Here is a 20,431-nt window from a genome sequence, read left to right on the forward strand (position 1 = left end):
TGGCTGTTACTGCCTCTGAGGGAAACCCGTCCCTACTCCTGGGCCACTGGATAGAACACTCAAGTGGGCCAGAGCCCTCTCTTCCAGCAACCTGGCACTTGGGAGAGGGGGCTCTTTGATCCTTCCCTCTCACTCACGCTGGGAGTGCAGGTCAGGGAGTTACACTGAGTCCCTGTTTCAGGCAGAGAACAAGAGAATTATTACAGGGTGAATATAAATTCTACTTCCTTCCTCTCCTACCACTTTGTCAACTGCAACAAACCTGTATTTTTGCCGAAGTCTTCCCAGCCACGCTGAGTCTACACTCCACTCATCACAGATTCACGATGTCTGGGCATGACCTCAAGCAGAGTTTCTTAAATTATCTGTGGAGAAGAGCCAGATTTCTTTCTTTCTTTTTAAATTTATGATCTATCACAGACTGGGATTTTGTAAAATCCAGTAAGTTATTAGAAAACTGAAGTAAACATATGACTATCACAATCCCATTTTTTAAATCAAATTCAATAGACATAAAGTTAGTATATCTGCTGTTTTTTAAACCCTTATCCCTCAACTTCTGTAACTTGTCACATACTAGCAAATAGAACAGCCCAGTCTGTGGACTACTTTTCAAGTAGGTCTGACTAGTGGACTGGCAGGTAAAATAAACCAAGAGCCTTCTTGAGAAAGACTTCATCTTGATGTTTCTAATGAAAGTATCTTATAGATGTAGTTAATAACATCTACAATCCCCTGAACTTATGTAAAAGAGGTTATCCTCCATAACATGGGTGAATCTCATTCAAGCAATTGAAAGGGCTTAAGAGCAAAATTGGGGTTTCCATGGGGAAGAAATTCTCCCTGCAGCGTGCAGCCTTAGCTCCCACCTGAGATTTTCCATGCTTCTGGCCTGCCCTACAGATTTGGGGCTTGCCAATTTCCAAAATCAGGTAACCAGTTCCTTGAAATAAACCTAATACATATGTATCCTACTGATTGTTACTTTGGTGAACCCTAAGTGATACAACTTTCCCAAATACCTCATCCCCATTTTATTATAAATTTTGTTGTTTGCTGAAATATTTTATTAATTTTATTATTTTTGAAGTTAAAAATTCAAGAAGTACAATAAAGTTTACAGTGAAAAGGGTCACTCCTGGGATCCCTGTCCCCCAGGTACCTAGTTCCACTCCCTGGAGGCTACCAATGTTACCACATTCTGTGTATCTCCAGAGAGACCTATCATCATATACAAGCAAATATGAACATACACATATTTTTTCTTCCTACACATAAATTGTAGCATAGCACAGTTTCACATCATGTTTTCACTGAACATTATGTTTTGGAAATCATTCCATCTCAGTACCTTAAGTCTTCTTCTTTTTCCCATTGGGAAAATGTAGAAATTTCTTTAACCAATCCTCTATGATTAAGGTGAACATATAATTTAAAGTGGGACACTTGTGAGTTGAAAGGAGCACTAATAATTACATCAAGAACAGCAGGAATAAACTGGCATTGTTAAAACAAAACAAAAAAAGATAAGGTCACCTTATCTATGATGGATACTTTAGCTGTTTCTAATCCTTTAATGTTACTAAATTGCAATGAATATACCTGTAAGCATTTACTTTTCACACATCCATATGCATCAATAATATGAATATCTAGAAGTGGAATTGTGGGCTTTTGTGTCTATTTAGTCACAGGGTGCCCAAAGTAAACTGGGTTGTTTCTCTGGAGTATCCTAATAGTCAAAGGTTTTGTGCATTTGAGTTCGGTAGAGATGGCCAAATTGTCCTATTTAAAAGGATATAATAATTCACACTTCCATCAGTAGGGCAGAAAAAATGTCTGTGCTACTTTTGAATAAATCTTTCCCCATTGACTTATGATGTCATGTTTACAATGTTTTAACTCATATGTATGTTAAAGTCTGTGTCTGGGTTATGCTGTTCTACTGATCTGTCTAGTTGTGCAGCTGATGTAGTTTTATACTAACTTTTAAAAATAATCTAGTTTTATACTACCTTTTCAAATATTCTTTAGAGTTTCACCTTATTTTTCCGGATGAACTAAAGAATAATTTACCTATTATACTCCTTAAAATAGAAATTTTAATAGTAGCAGTGTTCACCATGCAAAGGTTAGGTGTATCCATTTATTAGTTCTCTTCCCTGGGGAAGTGGGTATATGTGTATGAATGTATGTATGTATATGTATATATGTATGTGTGTACATATATATACATAAAGTTACCAGTCATTACAATTTTCGTCATCTCATTTATAAAAGACCTTTTTGTTTCATGTGTAATTGCATTGGCAAAAACTTCCTGGACACTATTAAATAATAATCTAGATAACGGGAATTCTAGATTTTAATGGATGTGTCTAACGCTTCATTAGGTTGTAACAAGTACTATTTATGGCATGCCCCAGGTAAAACATCTCTCTTGCCTCTATTTCTTTGCAAAGGCTGTTGCTCTTGCTCAATTTAAATGCCCCATTCTGTGTTTTCTATAGCATCCTGTGCACAGCTTCATCACAGCACTTCCTATAACTGTTTCGTTTACTGAGTTGTACATTCTTTAAAGATAGATACCACAATTTAGTCTATCTGTAGAGGATGGGAGGAGAGAGGAAGGGAGGGAGGAAGAAAAGAAGAAAAGAAGAAGGAAGAAGGCAGGCACAGTGCCTGGCTGATCTCACTCCACAACCTGAGGGACTGCACTCGTACATATGCCATGTAAAATGCACCCCTGGAGCACAGAAATATGATGTACACTGTGCTCCTTAGAATTCTGCAATGTGGTAGCTCTGGTGAACAGCGCACAGTAGTAGGTGCTCAAAGCCAGGTACCAGTGACAAACTCTGACTGTCAAAGAACCTAGGAGGAAATTAACAACCTTGAACAATGGACTGCATTCCTGAAAATGAAAAGCACGTGCTAGAACTGTGATACCAATTTCACAGAGATTAAATTAGGCTCATGGATAAGGTTTATTTTCCAACTGACAGTTTATGTTAGGTCCAAACCAGACAAGAAACAGTCACTTACTCATGTGGTTGAAAGAGTGAATTAAATTAATGATGGTCTTTAAATGTTTGCAAACAGTCTGGGGGAAAAAACCTATATAATGCTCAAACTGTACTTTTAAAAATACTATTTTATTTATACTCATGTATGAAAAAAAGGGCTATACTACCATGTTTACATACATACCAATACTGGAAAAAGAATTCAATAATGAATCACATCCGAATTTTATAAAGAATACACAAACATTAAAAAACACTGATTCATTATAGAAAGTAGAGTGGAAGAAAAAACCATTAGCTATCATTTTCATCTCCATTAAAGAGCAGCACCCTCTGAGAAGAATCAAATCAGTTAGTGATACTCACCTATACCGCAAAATAACATTTTACAAAGGAAAGTTAGTGATTGTACTGATTTTATTACTTTTACTAAGCCATTTTACCTTCTTCACACTCAACACAAAGAAAATAATATGAAGAAAAATATGTCCTCATTATTCACAATAAAAAGAGTCTGCTTCATTCTGCAGGCCTGGCATACTGTACAATAGGGAACACTCCACGGCTCAAGTGGATCAAAGTATCTTATTGATTCTGAGCCACCGAACAGAATCTCACGCGTATTTGGTGACTGGACTAACTCCATAGGAGCTGTGATAGACTGAACCATTTCTGTGGTATCCCGACCTCATTAAATAAGAAAAAGCCATACACGAGAAAAGATAACAATCAATCTGTCCATAAATTCTATCTACTGGCTTTTTCGCTAGCGGAAGGTGGAAAAAGAGGCCCTTTCTTGAGTACATGGATACAAGTGTTGTTGGTGTCCAAAGATTGCTGGATTGATACGGTGTCTGATATAATGAAGATAAGGTATACACTGAAACCACTGCCAGATTAAGAAACTTCCACAACTTGTCTCAATTCTTCAAATAATGGAGCAAGTTCCTTTTCTAGGCTGACAATTAGTCCTAAAACAAAGAGATTAAGACAATTTGAACATTAGAAAAACATTTATCAAAACTTATATTACTAAAAAGTAAATGAGACATAGTTTATTCTAGATAACTAAAACATACTTAAAACAAAATATTGTAATTCTAAATAAAGTAATCAAAACCAGTATTCATTATGAAGTTTATTTTCATCATCTATTAACATAAATGAAAATATTTATATGTATTAGAAGGTGTAAAATGAATTATATGTGCTATCATTTTGTTAGTTTTGAAAAGAAAACTTCAATTAATTTATACCTTATTATTTCAAAATCTGCACTGATTCAGGAATGATACACATGATTTTTACAAAAAAAAAAAAGGTACATTTTTTTCCTGAGTCAATTTTAATGAACTTTATCAAAAGATAAGCAGATAGCAAAGATATTATATAAATTCAATAAAGCTAAGGTATAAACAGGTATTTTGAATGAAAAAAATAATTTTAAAGATGCTTGGTAGGAGGATAAAACATACACTGAAAGAAACAAATCACTCTAGAAATTAGCATATCTAGTTTACCAGAGTAGAAGGCTGTATATCTTAAATACAGCTTGTTTTATATTCAAATAAAGATCTTCCTCTGTCTCACAAAGCATTAAAAGCATCTGGGGTTCTCAAGGAAGTGTTCTAAGCACTAAAATACAAGTCTGCTCATTATCATAATTTATAACAACTGATGATTTTATAATGTAATAGTGACTTACCACAACTGAGGTTTAATACACTTAAAATACTGGCACCATTGCTATCCTATACAATTGATAGTTTTTTCATATATAGTATTTTATAGCTTCAAACATTTAGAAATTGAAGAGACCCAACAGATCGTCAGATCTATACCCCTCATTTTAAAGATGAGGAATTTAAACACAGGCTTCAGTGACACAGCTGGAAACAAAAGTGGCTCAAACCGCTTGGAAAGAAAAAAACAGAAAAGGAATGTACAACAGTTCTAACAGTGGTGAAATCTGAAGGAGAAAGATCTTAAAACAAATTCCACTTTGACTAAGAGAGAGTAAAACAATGACAATTCAACTGAATACTGTCATTATTTTACATATAAGCAACCAGTGAAGGCTACTGGATATATGAGATCTTACTATCCTTTTTAGAAAGTACAGCTTCTCAGTGTTTGGCCTCAAATTCTTCCTCAAGAGAAGAATATGAGTATATTCACCTTAGTCACACTCTTCAAATTCTCAATCACACTCATTTGCCCACTACTGGTGAAGATTTTAAAAATTCTAATAGATTGGTCTATACAGAATTGAATTCGCATCCTTGATTGTTTTTATGTGCTTTGTTTGGTTATCTTCTCTACTCTTTTTTTGTTATCTTAAAATGCTGTAATGTGAGCAAGATATAGCATTCAAGAGGTGAAGGTAACATTTAATTTTCCTTTCTACCTTAAATGATCACTTACCTATACACTGTCTCATTTGAATTAAAAAATAACTGCACAAGATTGAGAAAGCAAATATTAGCTCCATTACACAGATATGAAAAACACAATTCAGAGAAGTTACATTTCCAGAGATCAAGGAATAGATGGTAGAACTGGGCCATGAGTTTAGGTTTTCTTACTCTAAATCTGCTATTCCTATCATATTAGACTGCTCAAATATGATATTATAAAGAATTAAAAGCTGTATTTAAGGTAATTAAAACACACCTGTATTAGCATTGCTGCTGGCTATGAAACTCACCACCAAAGGTAAACGATTGAATTGAACCACCTAAAAAGAGAACAAGATCTAAATAATATGTTACATAGTGAAATGGTAGTATAATTCAAATGAAAATATCTTACTCTTTCAAGAAACTTTAAATGGTCAATGTGTAAGATACTACCTAGCCTAACATCATGGTATTACATCATGAAACATGGAAAAGCTGCAAATAAGTATTTCCATAAAACAGACTTACTGATTATCTCTTAGAGACATTAACATCACTTAACTTGGAAAGTTTTTAAGGTGAGGCTGTGTCTTCTTCATCTTTTTTACCTTCTAAAGCCCTGCAGCGTGTCAATTACATAATAGGGGCTCAATAAAAATCTGATAATTAAATAGCTAAAGGCATTATTTCTCAGTCATTCAAGTGGTTATAATTTCATGATCTTTCGCCTCCTCTGCAGGACTATAATTTAATTTAAATTTAAATTAACTTTGAATCAACTATCTTTTTACAAAATTTAGCTTCAATCTAACCCTTACTGGCCTAAATTAAAGGTCAGATGGGCTGGTTATCTCTGCCTAACAGAGATTAAAATACATAACTTTTAAAATGTCTCATATGTAGCATTAGTAGTACATGACTTATACCATGGGAAACACTGCTCTAAAGCAGAAGCTATTGAGTTATTCTAAAGAAGAAAATCCAGCTGGAGATTAAAAGATATATAGCAATTAATTTCTTCCGCACAAATAATAACCTCACTCATTTTCTATATTTATATAGTTCAAACCAAATGAAGGAATTAGTAGCAATAACAAATTTAAATAACTCATTTGACTTTCAAGGAAAATTCTGTATTTGTCACAACAGCGATTAAAAAAGTGTGTCATCTGAGAAATCAGTTATTAAATAAGCTAAGGGCACCATCTACTGGAGGTAAGAGTGACCTGACGTACCCTTTTTAGGATAACATACTTTACTATTAATCTTTTAATCTAATTTTTCATATTAATTAATTCCTGATGTAAAATGTGAAAAAAATCACTACAGTTTAATATACCCAATTTGAAGGTTAAGGTGTTAAAATTCCATCCCCTTCAAAACCAAACTTTAGAATTATAAAACAAACTATTTTATATAGAAGACATAATAATAGTTGAAATCATCAGCAAACCATTTGATAATTATGAACTTACCTGATAGGTGTTATAGTAACAGATGATACTTTTATTTTTTGAAAGTCCAAGTTTGCTCCCTTGGTCTGTTGCAAGGGCAAAAGTAGACAAGAAGCCAGGTCTCAAAGCATGCTCTGGAGCATTGTCATTGGCCACTGGAAATACAAATGATTTAAGTAAAAATTAGGCAGAAGATATGGCAGGGAAAAGATCTACAGCACTTTTTTTTTTTAAACATAAATCTGTAAAAAAAAAAAGCACATGGGTTATGCTTCACAATATTAAAGATAATACTACTAATTGGGTCTCAGCAATTTAGGTGGGAAAAACAATCAGAAGTTGAGCGATCATAACTAAGGGAAGAAATGCTGGTTCTCACAATTTTTAAAAAATTTCCAAATGAATACTAAATGCTTCTATTTTCTTAATATCTAACTTAAAACACAGATTATGGTTATCATAAATTTAATATTCTGGTTAACTGAGAACAAAGCTAGAATAGTGAAAAAAGCTTCAAAAACCTTTGCTCTTTTAAAACCCACAGAAGTATCACTTGTAGATGATAATAATTCTACAACTGGCCATCTGTTTTAAGTTTCTCTCACTCATGAAAAGGTCTAAGTGGAGTTAGTTGCACCAATAAATGCTGAACTTAAGGCTTTAACACAGATCCTCAGAAAGAACATTAGAACTCTCTGAGATTATTTTGTTCAAAGCCCTCATTACAGAACCAAGAAAAGGCAAGTGACTTGCCCATGGCTACCTATGTTCTATGCTGGGTTAGAAAGCACAGTGGATCACACATCGGGAGATGATGCGTTATGATGATTTTGTCCCTGACTCGTGCAACTTTGGACTGACAATGTACCCTTTGTGCTTGACCATTTTCACTTCTAAAATGAAAGAAGTAAATTAGCTAATTTCTAAACTTTCTTACAATTCTAAAGTCTGAAATTATCTGACATATATGATAACCCCAGGTGGAAAGTAAATTGTAAATGAAATATGCAAAACATTATTTAATCTTTCTGTGACATCATATATACTTTAAAAAAAAAGCTAAAACTCAGGCAAAAAGAAATCTTTTCTTTCCTTTTTTTTTAGGTTAATCAGCTATTCTTTGGGCAAAAATTCTTGTTACAGTCTGGTTAACTAAAGTAACTGTGAAGTTAAAATTTTTTCAAAATCTTATTTCCAATAAGGAAGCGGAACAAGAAAGAGTAAACAAAACAATAAATTTATGTTAATTCAAATGTATGGATGTTTATCCTAAAACTACTAGCAATATTGATAAAATATATATATGGGGGGAGTTTGTGTGTATAATATATCTAGCTGTATATATGCCCACTCTCATCACTTAGATTTAGTAATTGTTTACCTTACACATAAAATGTCTTTAATGGAAAACAGGGCCTGTGATAAATCCATGCTTAGATTCTGGTTATCACGATACATTTGATATATAAGTTACTTAAGATTCCAACCTAGCCTTCAACACAGCTTCCTTAGTTTCCTTTCAAGCTAAGATCACCTCCTGAATGTATTGAAGTGGGTTACTTTATGCTTGCCTTCTATATCACTCAGATATAAATACATTTTTATTCAAAAGCAAACATGACACTGGCATGTAATTGCTCCATTTTACCTTTAATGACAGGCACACCATCTCTATCTGACACAACAATAGCATGGAGTCCCTCAACACTATAAAGAAAAAAAAAAGTTGAAATATTATAAAACATTTTCTCAAAATATGTACCTTCAAACTCATAATGATAATTTTCATGTATACTTCTGAAAATCCATGGGAACTCAATTATTGACATAAGCTCCTGTAAAGTGTTTGTCAAAACTCTTCCACCATAACAAGCAAAAAATAGACATAGTTGCCTTCACACAACTTACAATCTAAAAGGAGAGCAGCTATCATTCAGATCACCTCACACAAATATAAAACTACAACTTGGGAAGTGCCATTAAGAGATATGTGGGGATACAGAAGCCTATAAAAGAGGGGGTTGATTCAGACAGGTGGGTCAGGGAAGGCTTCCTTGAGGAAGTGGTATCTCAGATGAGATGTTATGGTACTAAGAAAAGAGGGGCGGAAAGATCATTGTAAGCTGAGGGAACACGACTGAAAGAGTGGAGGTCATACAGCAATCCTTTTAGCCACACCTACCCAAGAAGTAAGCAGAATGGTTAAGACTATAGCACTGCAGTTAGAAAGACCTGGGTTCCAGTTCAGGGTCTGGTGCTTACTGTTTAAGTTCCCTTGAGTCAGTTACAAAACCTCTCTAAACCTCAGTTAATCTGAAAGTGGGGATAGTTGTACTTATTTGGCTATTGTGAAATTTAATAAAATAATGCATGTAAAGTAGAGGGTGGTTGGTACATAATTAACATTCAAAAATATTAACATCAATGTTGTCATCTGTGCACACTGAGAATGACATGATTTATCCCTGCAGTTTAAATATTAAATTATTAGTGAGAATCCCTAGAGCACAAAGATGTTAAAAATTATAATGAGGAAACATCCTCAAATTTTCATCATTTACACAGGACCTATAGTGCTTTAACTATACCACAAAACCTATAGCCTTGTAACTACAGGCATACCTCATTTTATTGTGCTTCACTTTACTGACCTTTTTATAACCCTGCATGGAGCAAGTCTAATGGCACCATTTTTCCAACAGCATTTGCTAACTTCATGCCTCTGTGTCACATTTTGACAATTCTCACAATATTTCAAACTTTTTCATTATTACCATACTTGCTATGGTGATCTGTGATAAATGGTCTTTTATGTTACTACTGTAATTATTTGGGGATGCCACAAACCATGCACATACAAGATGGTGAACTTAACTGATGAATGTTGTGTTGTGACTGCTCCACCAACTGGGAGTTTCCTCATCTCTCTCCCTTTCCTTGGGCCCCCCTATTCCCTGCCACATAACAACAGTATTGAAATTAGGCCGATGAGGAACCCCACAATAGCCTCTAAGTGTTCTGGTGAAAGGAAGAGTCACACATCTCTCATTTTAAGTCAAAAGCTAGAAATAATTAAGCTTAGTGAGGAAGGTTTGTCAAAGGCTGAAACAGACCAAAAGCTAGGCCTCCTGCACCAAACAGCCAAGTTGTAAACACAAAGGAAAAGTTTTTGAAGGGAATCAAAAGTGTTACTCCAGTGAATACATGAATGGTAAGAAAGCAAAACAGCCTTATTACTGATATGGGGAAAGTGTTAGTGGTCTGGATAGATGATCAAACCAGCCACAACATTTCCTTAAGCCAAAACCTAATCCAGAGAAAGGACCTCACTCTCTTCAATCTATGAAGGCTAAAAGAGGTGAGGAAGCTGCAGAAGGAAAGTTTGAAGCTAGGAGGCTGGCTTCAGTAAAGAAGCTGTCTCTGTAAGATCACAGTACAAGGCAAGTGCTGATAGAGAAGCTGCAGCATATTATCCAGAAAATCTAGCTAAGATAATTAATGAAGGTGGCTACACTAAACAACAGATTTTCAGTGTAGATGGAACAGCCTTCTATTGGAAGAAGATACCATCTAGGACTTTCACAGTTAGAGAGAAGTAGTCAATGCCTGGCTTCAAAACTTCACAGGACAAGCTGACTCTCTTATTAGGGGCTAATACACCTGGTGGCCTTAAGTTGAAGCAAATGCTCATTTACCATTTTGAAAATCCTACGGCCCTTAAAAATCAATGCTTATCTACCCTGTCTGTGCTCTATAAATGGAACAACAAAGCCTGGACGACAGCACATCTATTTACAACACAGTTTACTGAATATGTTAAGCCCACTGTTGAGACCTACTACTCAGAAAAAGATTCCTTTCAAAATATTACTGCTCATTGACAATGCACCTGGTCACCAAAGAGCTCCGATGAAGATGTACAATGAGATGAAGGTTGTTTTCATGCCTGCTAACACAATTATCCATTCTATAGCCCGTGGATCAAGGAGTACTTTGGACTTTTGAGTCTTATTATTTAAGAAATACATTTCATAAGGCTACAGCTGCCATAGACAGTGATTCCTCTGATGCACCCGGGCAAAGTAAATTGAAAAGCTTCAGGAAAGAAGTCACCACTTCAGATGCCATTAAGAACATTCATGATTCATGGGAAGAGGTCAAAATATCCACATTCACAGGAGTTTGGAAGAAATTGATTCCAACCCTCGTGGATGACTTTGAGGGGCTTCAGTGGAGGAAGTAACTCAGATATGGCAAAAGAGCAAGAGAAACAGAATTAGAAGTAGAGCCTGAAGATGTGACTGAATTGCTGCAATCTCATGATAAAACTTTAATGAATGAGCAGTTGCTCTTTATGGATGAACAAAGCAAGTGCTTTCTTGAGATGGAATCTATTCCTGGTGACGATTCTGTAAAGACTGTTGAAATGACAACAAAGGATTTAAATATTACAAAAAACTTAACTGATAAAGCAGTGGCAGGATATGAGAGGACTGACTCCAACTTTGAAAGAAGTTCTACTGTGGGTAAAATGCTATCAAACAGCATTGTATGCTTCACAGAAATTGTGAAAGGAAGAGTCAGTCAACATGGCAAACTTCATTGTTGTCTTAGGTTAAGATATTGCACAGTCACCCCAACCTTTAGCAACCACCACCCTGATCAGTTAGCAGCCATCAACATCAAGGCACAACTGTCCAAAAGCAAAAACACTGTAACTCACTAAAGGCTCAGATGATAGCATTTTTAGCAATAAAGTATTTTTTCAATACAGTATTTTTTACCTAAGGTATGTACATTGTTTTTCTTAGACATAATGTTAATACATACTTAACAGACTGTACTATAGTATGAACGTAACTTTTATATGCAATAGGAAACCAAAAAAAAAATGTGTGACTTGCTTTATTTTGATATTCACTTTACTGTGGTGGTCTGGAACTGAACCCACAATATCTCTCTGAGGTATGCCTATATCTTATAATATCTATAGACTGCAACTCAAAAATATGTTTACTGTTCCTACTATATCCCCAAATTATCCACTCCTTATTGTGTTAACCTTAATATTTTAACTTAGGAATGAGGAATATTAATATTAACTTAGTATGTAGATACTGAAAGTAAATTTTCTGAAAATCTCATTATCAAAAATTTTCACATCAGAGAAGTTTGATTAAAATTCAAGTAGAAAATGTTACAAAGAAAACCATGTATCTCCCTCCAATTTAAAATAAAAACGATGAAAACAACTGTGTATCAATATTTACTGGTATTATGTTCTATTACCATTCAATCTTGAAACTATCTATGGATTAAAACATACTCTATAAAATTAATACATAAAAATGAATATATTTTTCAAAGTTAAAAACTAGGTTATATGAAAACATATACAAATACTTGTACACATGCAAATAACTTTGTGCAACTGTCAATAGCAACATTGCTTGAAACAGGAAAAGACTGGAAACCTAACTGTCTATCAAGAAGGACAAATTAAATATGTTGTGACACACATAAGCAATGGAATATTCTGCACCATAAAAAAGAGAAAGCTCTTTTTGAGGGACTGACCTGAAAGTTACATTGGTAAGTGAAAAGACACACATTTTGAATAGCATGTATAAGAAACAACTTATGTAATACCATGTGTAAGCACATGAGTGTATATGTTGCAACGGACTAAATGTTTGCCATCACCCACAAAATCCATACGTTGAAACCCTAAACCCAATGTGCTGTTATTTGAAGGTGGGGCTTTGGGGAGGTAACTGATCATGAGGATGGAGCCCTCATGAATGGGATTAGCAGCCTTATCAGAGGCCAGAGAGCTAGCTAGATCTGTTTGTACCACATGAGGATATGAGAATTCAGCAACCTGCAACCCAGCAAGAGGATCCTTACAATAACTCGACCATTCTGGCACCCTGATCTCAAACTTCTAGCCTTCAGAACTGTGAGAAATAAGTCTCGGTTGTCTATAAGAAATCCAGTCTATGGTACTTTGTTATACCAATCTGAACTAAGACATGAGTATATATGCAAATATGTGTGCTAATGTAGATTTGGTTGTAGGTGCATAAAATATCTCTGAAGGTAACAACAGGTTCGAGACAGGAATTGTGTGGCTGAAGGATAGGACTAGGAAGCGTCTCACTCTATGTCCTTCCAGTTAACTTTTGAGTTTTGAACTTTATAAATGTACTGCCTACTCAAAAAATAAGCCAACTGAAAAACAGGTAAAGAGTACTAAAAAAATGTTTAGAAATATTTGTATCACCATAGGTAACGTCTTTTTTCTTATTTTCATGGTAATTAAAGGCCAATTAATGCACCAAAAGAAGAGGAAGAAATAAAAGAACATTCTTTTTAGTGGATTTCAAATCCATAGAGATAAAAGTCCAACAAAGTAGAGAAATAACTCATATAGTTAAAGAACCCATTTAAAGAAATCAGGTCACAAATATAAAATGTTGCCAATTCTATACACAGTGAACAAAGAAAAACACGAATACATTTTACTAATAATTGAAAACAACTGTGATGTATTAATAGATACACTATATTTTTAGAGGGAATAAATTCAATTTTATGAAATTCCTGGAGACATCTAAACCTTAAGGTAATTAAAACAAATATTTTTATTCTAAAAAAGCAAACATTACATTAGTAATCAAAGATATCATACTTAGTTCTATTCTTCTAATGATGAAACATTTGGTTTTAACACAAAAAGTTGCAAATATTAAAGTCTGAGATTGTTTTGGGTCACAACAGATTTTAAAACACAAATCCAAGAACTATATTTTACAGAGATTTCAAAAATGAACAAAAACACATTCCATTCACACGTAGCTCTCTGATTTGGTTGTTCAAAGTCATAACAGTAACAATTAAAAGCATGGACCCACAAAACAGGGGTAGGGGATTAAGAGGTACAAACTGTTATGTATAAAATAAGCTACAAGGATATATTGTACAACACAGGGAGTACAGCCAACATTCTATAATAACTATAAACGGGGTATAACCTTTAAAAATTGTGAATCACTATTGTATACCTGTACCTTATGTAATATTCTGTAACTTATGTAACATTGTACATCAACTACACTTCAATTTGAAAAATATTTAAAAAAAAGAAAAGACCAAGCATGGACCCACAGCTCTGAAGCCAGGCTGCCTGTGTCCAAATCCCTTAACTTTACATACATCTAGCAACAAATCAAAGTGTATATTCTATGACTTTTCTTTATGTGTTATTACTTATTCATTCTTTTAGCTGTTGGGTGCAATAGGCCCAACTTCAATAAATGATTGTGAAAATGAATCAAACTGGCCTCAGTCACTATGGGAAAAAACACACAGTACTAATCTCTTTCCTTCCACTATAGAAAGATTTTCATTATGTTTTTACAAATATCCTTTTTACACATATCAGCTATGCTTCTGTTCCTACACTTTGTCTCCAGTATGGTGTCCCTCCCTCTCTCCAGGACAATTTTATCACCATTTTAATATGCTAAGACATCAATAAGGTAAATACAGATAAGCACAGAAAGCCCTTGTTTTGTATGGTTCCAAAATGGACACATTTTAGTTACCACAAGTTAGTTAAATAATACCACTCTCCCTCAACAGCTTGGGTAAAGTCTCAGCATGGTATATTAGCTGAACAAGTGCATAAAGCACAAGCTTAGCTAACTCTTCAGTTCACAAATCACTATGTAAGTAACTTTGTAAATAAATGCACATTACGATCAGTAACCAGTCACCCCACTTCTTTCAAAGTGTGTTGGTGATTGTTCACAGAACATGTTATTCAGTTTATGCAGAGATATGTAGTTTTGTTACCTTCTTGTCTTCCAGTGAAAAACCATGTGACAAAAACAAACAAAAAAAAGATAACTGACATAGAGAACAGCCAATAAAGATGAACAGCAAAGAAATGAAAAGGTATAATGCTGCAACAGAAAGTAAATGCAATTATAGTTACAGAAGAAACAGGGGGCTGAGGAATGGTGACACCTGCTGCTGTGCACTAGATGGGCAGCCAGAACAACTTAGTGAAAGCAAAAGTAGTGACATAAATAAGAAAAGCGGTTGTGATGAAAAGGATAAAGATGCCCTAGAGGAAGTGCCACTGGCAAGAAGCTTCACATTAAAGAAACTCTCTGAGATATTTCACATCACTGAAAGTACAAAGGACAAAATGTTGGAAGCTAATCCAAAATTAGAAAGAAATATGCCAATCTGCCAAGCACAGAAAAAAATGCCTGTTCCTTATCTTAAGGATATACCTTTCAAATATCTGAAGGTGCAATATATGAAAAGAAGTGGACACTGTTCAAACTACTTTCAGTATGTTTTTTTACAAAGAAATAAACACTAATTCTCAACGTTTCTAATTTTAAATTATAGTGTATTAAACAAGTACTAGTTTTAGCATTTGTTCCCATTTCCCTAAATATAACCAACAATAAGAGAAGTTTTAATGTGCAGGCAACATTTTTTAAAAGTCATAAAACAAAAGTACTTTTTTCCTTTGATTACTAAAATTGCTTTGGACAGTTTTAGCTGGTATGGCCATTTTTATGGCCCTGCCCTACTGTGCAAAGCTGAGGCTGCTGCTACTGCTGATTATTAGGTTGAGAACAGAATCAGCAGCCTGTCTTTATAGTTGCCGGGACTAGGAGGAAGACAGTAAAATGATTCTAAAGTACTATATTAACGTAAAGTCAATAAAGTCAATGGTAACAAATAACACTTCAATAGTGATTTCTTCATAAGTAGAGAAGAAAAATATAGATAAATCAAAACCAGAAGATAGTATTAATTTCAACTGCTCTGTAATAAGAGTAAAGGCACAAGCCTAGGCAAACCACACAAACCAATTTAGGCAAAAATCCAAACAAGGATTTGTTTTTTTTCCCCCCACCTATGTAAATTGACATTTAAAACCTTTTTAACATCAAACAGATTTGGAGAATAAGAAATAAAAAAAAAAGGATCTCATTACATATTCTGCTATATTAATTCAAAGGTTATTCAATTCTTCCAGATTGTGAAAATGGATGTTTCAATATATTCCTCTCTTTCATGCCCTTAACTCTAAGGTATTTTACATTAAACTAAATGTGAATTTTAATTCAATTAAAGTGACAAAGTCCTTTAAATCAGTAAAATATCTAAAAAGGAAGTCACTATCCTCAACATAAGAGCCTAATTCACAAAATGGTATATCAAACAGACTGTGGGCAGGCAGAAGAAAAGCTTGTGATTTTCCAAGTATGACCTACTAAGTCTAGTATTTTCAGGTTATGTTGACTCAGCAATTAGGTCTTAAAAGCAATATTAAAAATAAAGGCAAGTTCTCAGGTCTTTTCCCCTTACAATTACTCTAACTACTTCAAGGTATAATCCAGTAAACTGCTATGAAAGAACTCTGAAGTGGCAAGAAATCTGGGTTCTAACCCTTCAACATCCACCAGGTACTTAACCTCAGACAGGCTGTGTACCTTCTCTAGGGCTCATGTTGTTTATCTGCAAACTCAAAGCACATGACTTGTGCTACATAAGATTATGTTCGCTATTTGAAAGTGCTAAATGATATCATATACACATATTAATCTAATGTAACAGAAACAAAATACTACATAAAATTAACATATGTTAAGCAGAATTTATTTATTAACGAGCTAGTAATTTTTTACCTTGGCAATTTTTTATACAGGAATCGTTTTAGGTCCTGAAAGAGAATACAAAAAATCATATTATAATAATATGCTTTGTATTGATTCTCTAGGCATTGTTCTGTCTACATCTCAGGTACCTTAAGTAGTCATTCATAACCATTCTTGCTGGTGTTCTGTCTTTCTCTGATTTTGATGCTTTCACTAGTTATGTGACTTGCAGAGAGTTAACTAACCTTTTTCTCTAAGCCTCAGTTTTATTTGTTGAGTAGGGATAATTACAGAACCTACATCATAAGATTGTTATTAAAGTTTATTGACACGATGCATTGTAAAGAGATTAGCATATCCAGAAATGGAAACACAAATGCATGTTAGCGGTAATATTAGATCATACTTTTCATACTATTGTACATCTTCTTGTTGCTAACTTTGTGTTCACTTGAGAATATATTATGAACATCTTGCCATATCTACAGACTTATTTCTAACATCACTTTAACAATCTTGGGTAAGATGACTAACTCCTCTGATACTCAGTTTCCTCGCATGACTAAAGATAAACGACAATGTGTGTCAAGTGTTTAGCATGCAACATAATTACACTTAAAGAAATAAAAGACTACTTTTTCTCATTACACTCTCTCACCTGGGGAATTTCACTGACAATCAAGGCATCAATTATGAGCTCTACATAGGTAAATCAGATAGCTGTTGTTTTGGCCCTTTAATCCCTACTATTCTCCAAACCTGAACATTCACTTTATTTCGTGTTATCACCACCAGCTTACCTTTGCTTCCATCTTAAACACACAATCACAAAGCTCAACTCATCATTTTTCATCTGAAATCCAGATTTCCCCAATCTCTTCTTGTTCCCACTAATGGTACTACTAATCCCTGTTACATACTCAGCTTTGAAACATAAAGTAATATTTAACCCAAAACTCACGTGTCACTTTAAAAATAACTTGTGAAGTCAAATGTTTTTAAACTGATGTTCTTCCCTCCTTTTCAAATGACATTACAGTTTAGGTTCAGTTTACTATTTATGACTTACACTAGCCTTCCAACTGGTATGATAATCTACCATTTCTATCCTACACATTTCTACACAATGCCAATAATCATATTACTCTTCTTCTCTAAATCCACAATTGCAGGGATTCTCAACCCTGGCTATGGAAAACACTTCAAGAGCATAAAAAGAACTCTGATGCCTGGTTTGGAGGTGCTGCCCAGATGATTCCCTATGCAGACAAGGGCAAGAACCAATTTTTGAATGGCTCTCCACCGTTTACCAAGTTATGTACAAATTCTGTAGACATTTGAGGCTCTCTACAATGTGGTCTACCAACTAATTTTACAGTTTTGCTTCTTACCACTCTCTCATACATTTCCTCAGCCCCAGCTGAACTGGACTATTCACAGCTCCTCCACATACATCTTTCCCTTTCCTATCTCTAACTTTGCTTGTTATTCATTCTACTAGTAATACCATCTAGACCTTACCTTTAAAAAAAATTGCTACTCATCATTTAGAGTTAATTTCAACCACCAAATACTCCAAACAGGCTTTCCTGATAAAGACACACTGGCGTAATCTCTCTCTCCTTTAATTTTCACACAATAATGTATGCACATCTATGATTACTTGCCTATTATATATATATATTTTAACTTTAAAAACCCTTAAGGAACGAATTTATACCTTCGTCATGTTTATTTCTCCCACTGCCTTTACTACAGCAATCTTTTCAAGGGAGATGCTCAAATGAATTTAGTAATTTGATTATGCCTGGAGACTAAGGCCTCAAAAATATAATGGAAAACACCCCAAAATGGAGTCACGGTAAAGGCATAAAAAGATGCTAAATGTTGAAACACATAATCTTGCAACCTAAAAAGAAAAATCCAATTCATACTAACGCTAAATGACCATTTAGTGTACTGGTTAAGAGCACAGACTCTGGAGCCAGTCTGCCTAGGGTGCTATCTTAACTCCATAACTTACTAGTTGTGTAACCTGAGGAAGTCACTTGATCTTTCTGTGCCTTAAAATCCTCATCTATAACACAGAGATAACAATAGTGCCTATCTCATAAAAGTTGTTGTAAGAATTAAATGAGTCGTATGTTCAATGTTTCAAAGAATATTTAGCAAATATGTAAGCAAAATAACAGTATGTAAAATATAAACAAACATAGGCATTAATAGTATTAATTACCTGCTGTTTCTAGTAACTAGTATAATTAAATTCTCTAAATTTAGAATTTTGGTTGTATTGCCGTGCTAAAGAGGTTATAAACTATCTGAAATTGCTACAAGGACCTCAGAGAGACAGAACCACTTACTGGAAAACGATTCAGAGCAACAAATCATCATTTAGAAATTGAAATGGTAAATATGCAGAGCTTTCTCTTATGCCTACTGGCCTAGGGCGTGGGAAAAATAAAATTTTCTCAACCTCAGGCATCTTAGTGTCCTCCACCCCCATTCCAGGCAGAAACTCAGGATCCCGCAAATTACTCATATTAATCTCTCAATTCAGATCCTAGAGAAAATAACTGGAGGGAAGCGCTAAAACAAAACAAATTTGTACTTGGGAAGCTCTCCCTCCCTGCCCAGTAGCCTCAACCACCTCCCACTCTCTCCTTCCTCTTGTGTGGGGTGTTAACTCACATCCGCCATGATGAACCCCTTTCTCCCGCAGGATCAACTCCACGCCTGAAAGAGAAACTCCTGGTGACTCTCCCCTCAAAACTTCCTCGCCCTCCCCAACCCCAACCTAATAAGCGGGGTCAGCTCTCCCCAGGGTCAGACGGGGCTGACCGGCTCCAGGGCTCGGCCGAGGGAGGCTGAAGGGAGTCGGAATTCCCAGATACCGAGACGGGTAACCGAGAATACCTGACCTCAGCCCACCCACCCTCTAACCCTCAAGAGTCAGGCCCAAAGGGGAGGCGAAAGGGCGTCCTCTCTTTCGTCTCACCGCCCGCGCCACTGGCGGGCCCAAGCTCAACACTGGGCAAACTGGCTCCAGTTACCTGGGTTTCTGGGCTGCCTGGTTCTCTAAGCTGTTACTTCAGCGACAGCTTCTGAGACAGGTTCCTCTAAAAGCCTCCGTCACATGATTTGTGACCTCCTCTGTGCTCCAGGAAGCACTTCCCATGCCTCCGACGCTAGGTGACGCAGGATTTCCGGGGCGGTGCTTCGAAAACGGGGCGTTCAGCCGCGCTTTGCGCCCCGCCCGACCCACTGCGGGCTGCTTCCTGCGCTTGCGCCGAGATCCGGACGACTGGAGCCCTGCTGTAGGATCCGGATTCCTTCGAGATCGCCGAGCCGTGGAGAGCCCCGAAGATGCAAGTGAGAAGACGCTTTTGTGTGGAGAGGGTGCATAAATCTCATTAACTTTTTTAGGGCCCGTTTTCTTAAAACCTCTTCATGTAGGTGAAGAAATTTGAAGGGGTGGTGTTAACACGCTGAAGAGCGAACACCAGATTGCCCGTGTCCCAGTTCCACAGGTTTCTGACCCCAATTTGCCAGTCTTTTTTGGCTTTCCCATGGTTGCTACCCACATACTGTGGCTCAAAGCCTTGTCTAGGTTGAATCGAGGATCCATGAACTTTCTGGAGATCTGATACATGTGTATTATCTCAAACCTCTACATATGCAGACATTGAACCACCTTCTTTCATTGGTTCTTGACTTAGAAGGCTATATACCTTTAAGGACTGCCTATGTTATTTTTTGTTTGGTGTATTCCTTATTTGCACATTTAAGGAAAACCTAAAGTAAGTGCTAGGAAAATGAGGTCTATGGGAACTTGTTTTTGACTGATCGTCAACTCTAAAAGTAGA

General features: G+C 35.6%; 1 protein-coding gene and 1 pseudogene across 3 annotated transcripts; one reads left to right on the plus strand and one right to left on the minus strand.

The window, feature by feature from the left end:
* Positions 1–3,430: 3,430 nt before the first annotated feature.
* On the minus strand, positions 3,431–19,752 carry LAMTOR3 (late endosomal/lysosomal adaptor, MAPK and MTOR activator 3). 3 transcript variants are annotated; one of them, XM_057726748.1, is made up of 7 exons: positions 19,619–19,752; positions 19,257–19,301; positions 16,596–16,630; positions 8,528–8,586; positions 6,901–7,034; positions 5,700–5,763; positions 3,431–3,997 (listed from the first exon to the last, which is right to left on the minus strand). In XM_057726748.1, exons 2-7 carry the CDS (start codon positions 19,263–19,265, stop codon positions 3,924–3,926), a joined length of 375 nt encoding a protein of 124 aa, XP_057582731.1. In that variant the 5' UTR covers positions 19,266–19,301; positions 19,619–19,752; the 3' UTR covers positions 3,431–3,923. The 3 variants fall into 3 exon arrangements, with proteins under 3 accessions (XP_057582731.1, XP_057582732.1, XP_057582730.1); XM_057726749.1 differs by lacking the exon at positions 19,619–19,752 and adding an exon at positions 19,509–19,551; XM_057726747.1 differs by lacking the exons at positions 16,596–16,630; positions 19,257–19,301; positions 19,619–19,752 and having other exon boundaries at positions 8,528–15,334.
* LOC130847976 (tigger transposable element-derived protein 1-like) lies at positions 9,867–14,199 on the plus strand (annotated as a pseudogene).
* Positions 19,753–20,431: the final 679 nt, after the last annotated feature.

Source organism: Hippopotamus amphibius, chromosome 3 (genome assembly GCF_030028045.1).
Source record: "Hippopotamus amphibius kiboko isolate mHipAmp2 chromosome 3, mHipAmp2.hap2, whole genome shotgun sequence".
Classification (NCBI taxonomy): domain Eukaryota; kingdom Metazoa; phylum Chordata; class Mammalia; order Artiodactyla; family Hippopotamidae; genus Hippopotamus; species Hippopotamus amphibius.

Bases quoted from the DNA above. Each gene is read 5' to 3' on its own strand.
- LAMTOR3 (XM_057726747.1), bottom strand. From the start codon at position 8,708: ATGTCAATAATTGAGTTCCCATGGATTTTCAGAAGTATACATGAAAAT. The intron at 5,764-6,900 runs GTAAGTTCATAA...TTCTCTTTTTAG, and splicing joins GTTACTATAACACCTATCAG to GTGGTTCAATTCAATCGTTT. The intron at 3,998-5,699 runs GTGTGTTTTAAT...TCTTTGTTTTAG, and splicing joins CAGCAGCAATGCTAATACAG to GACTAATTGTCAGCCTAGAA.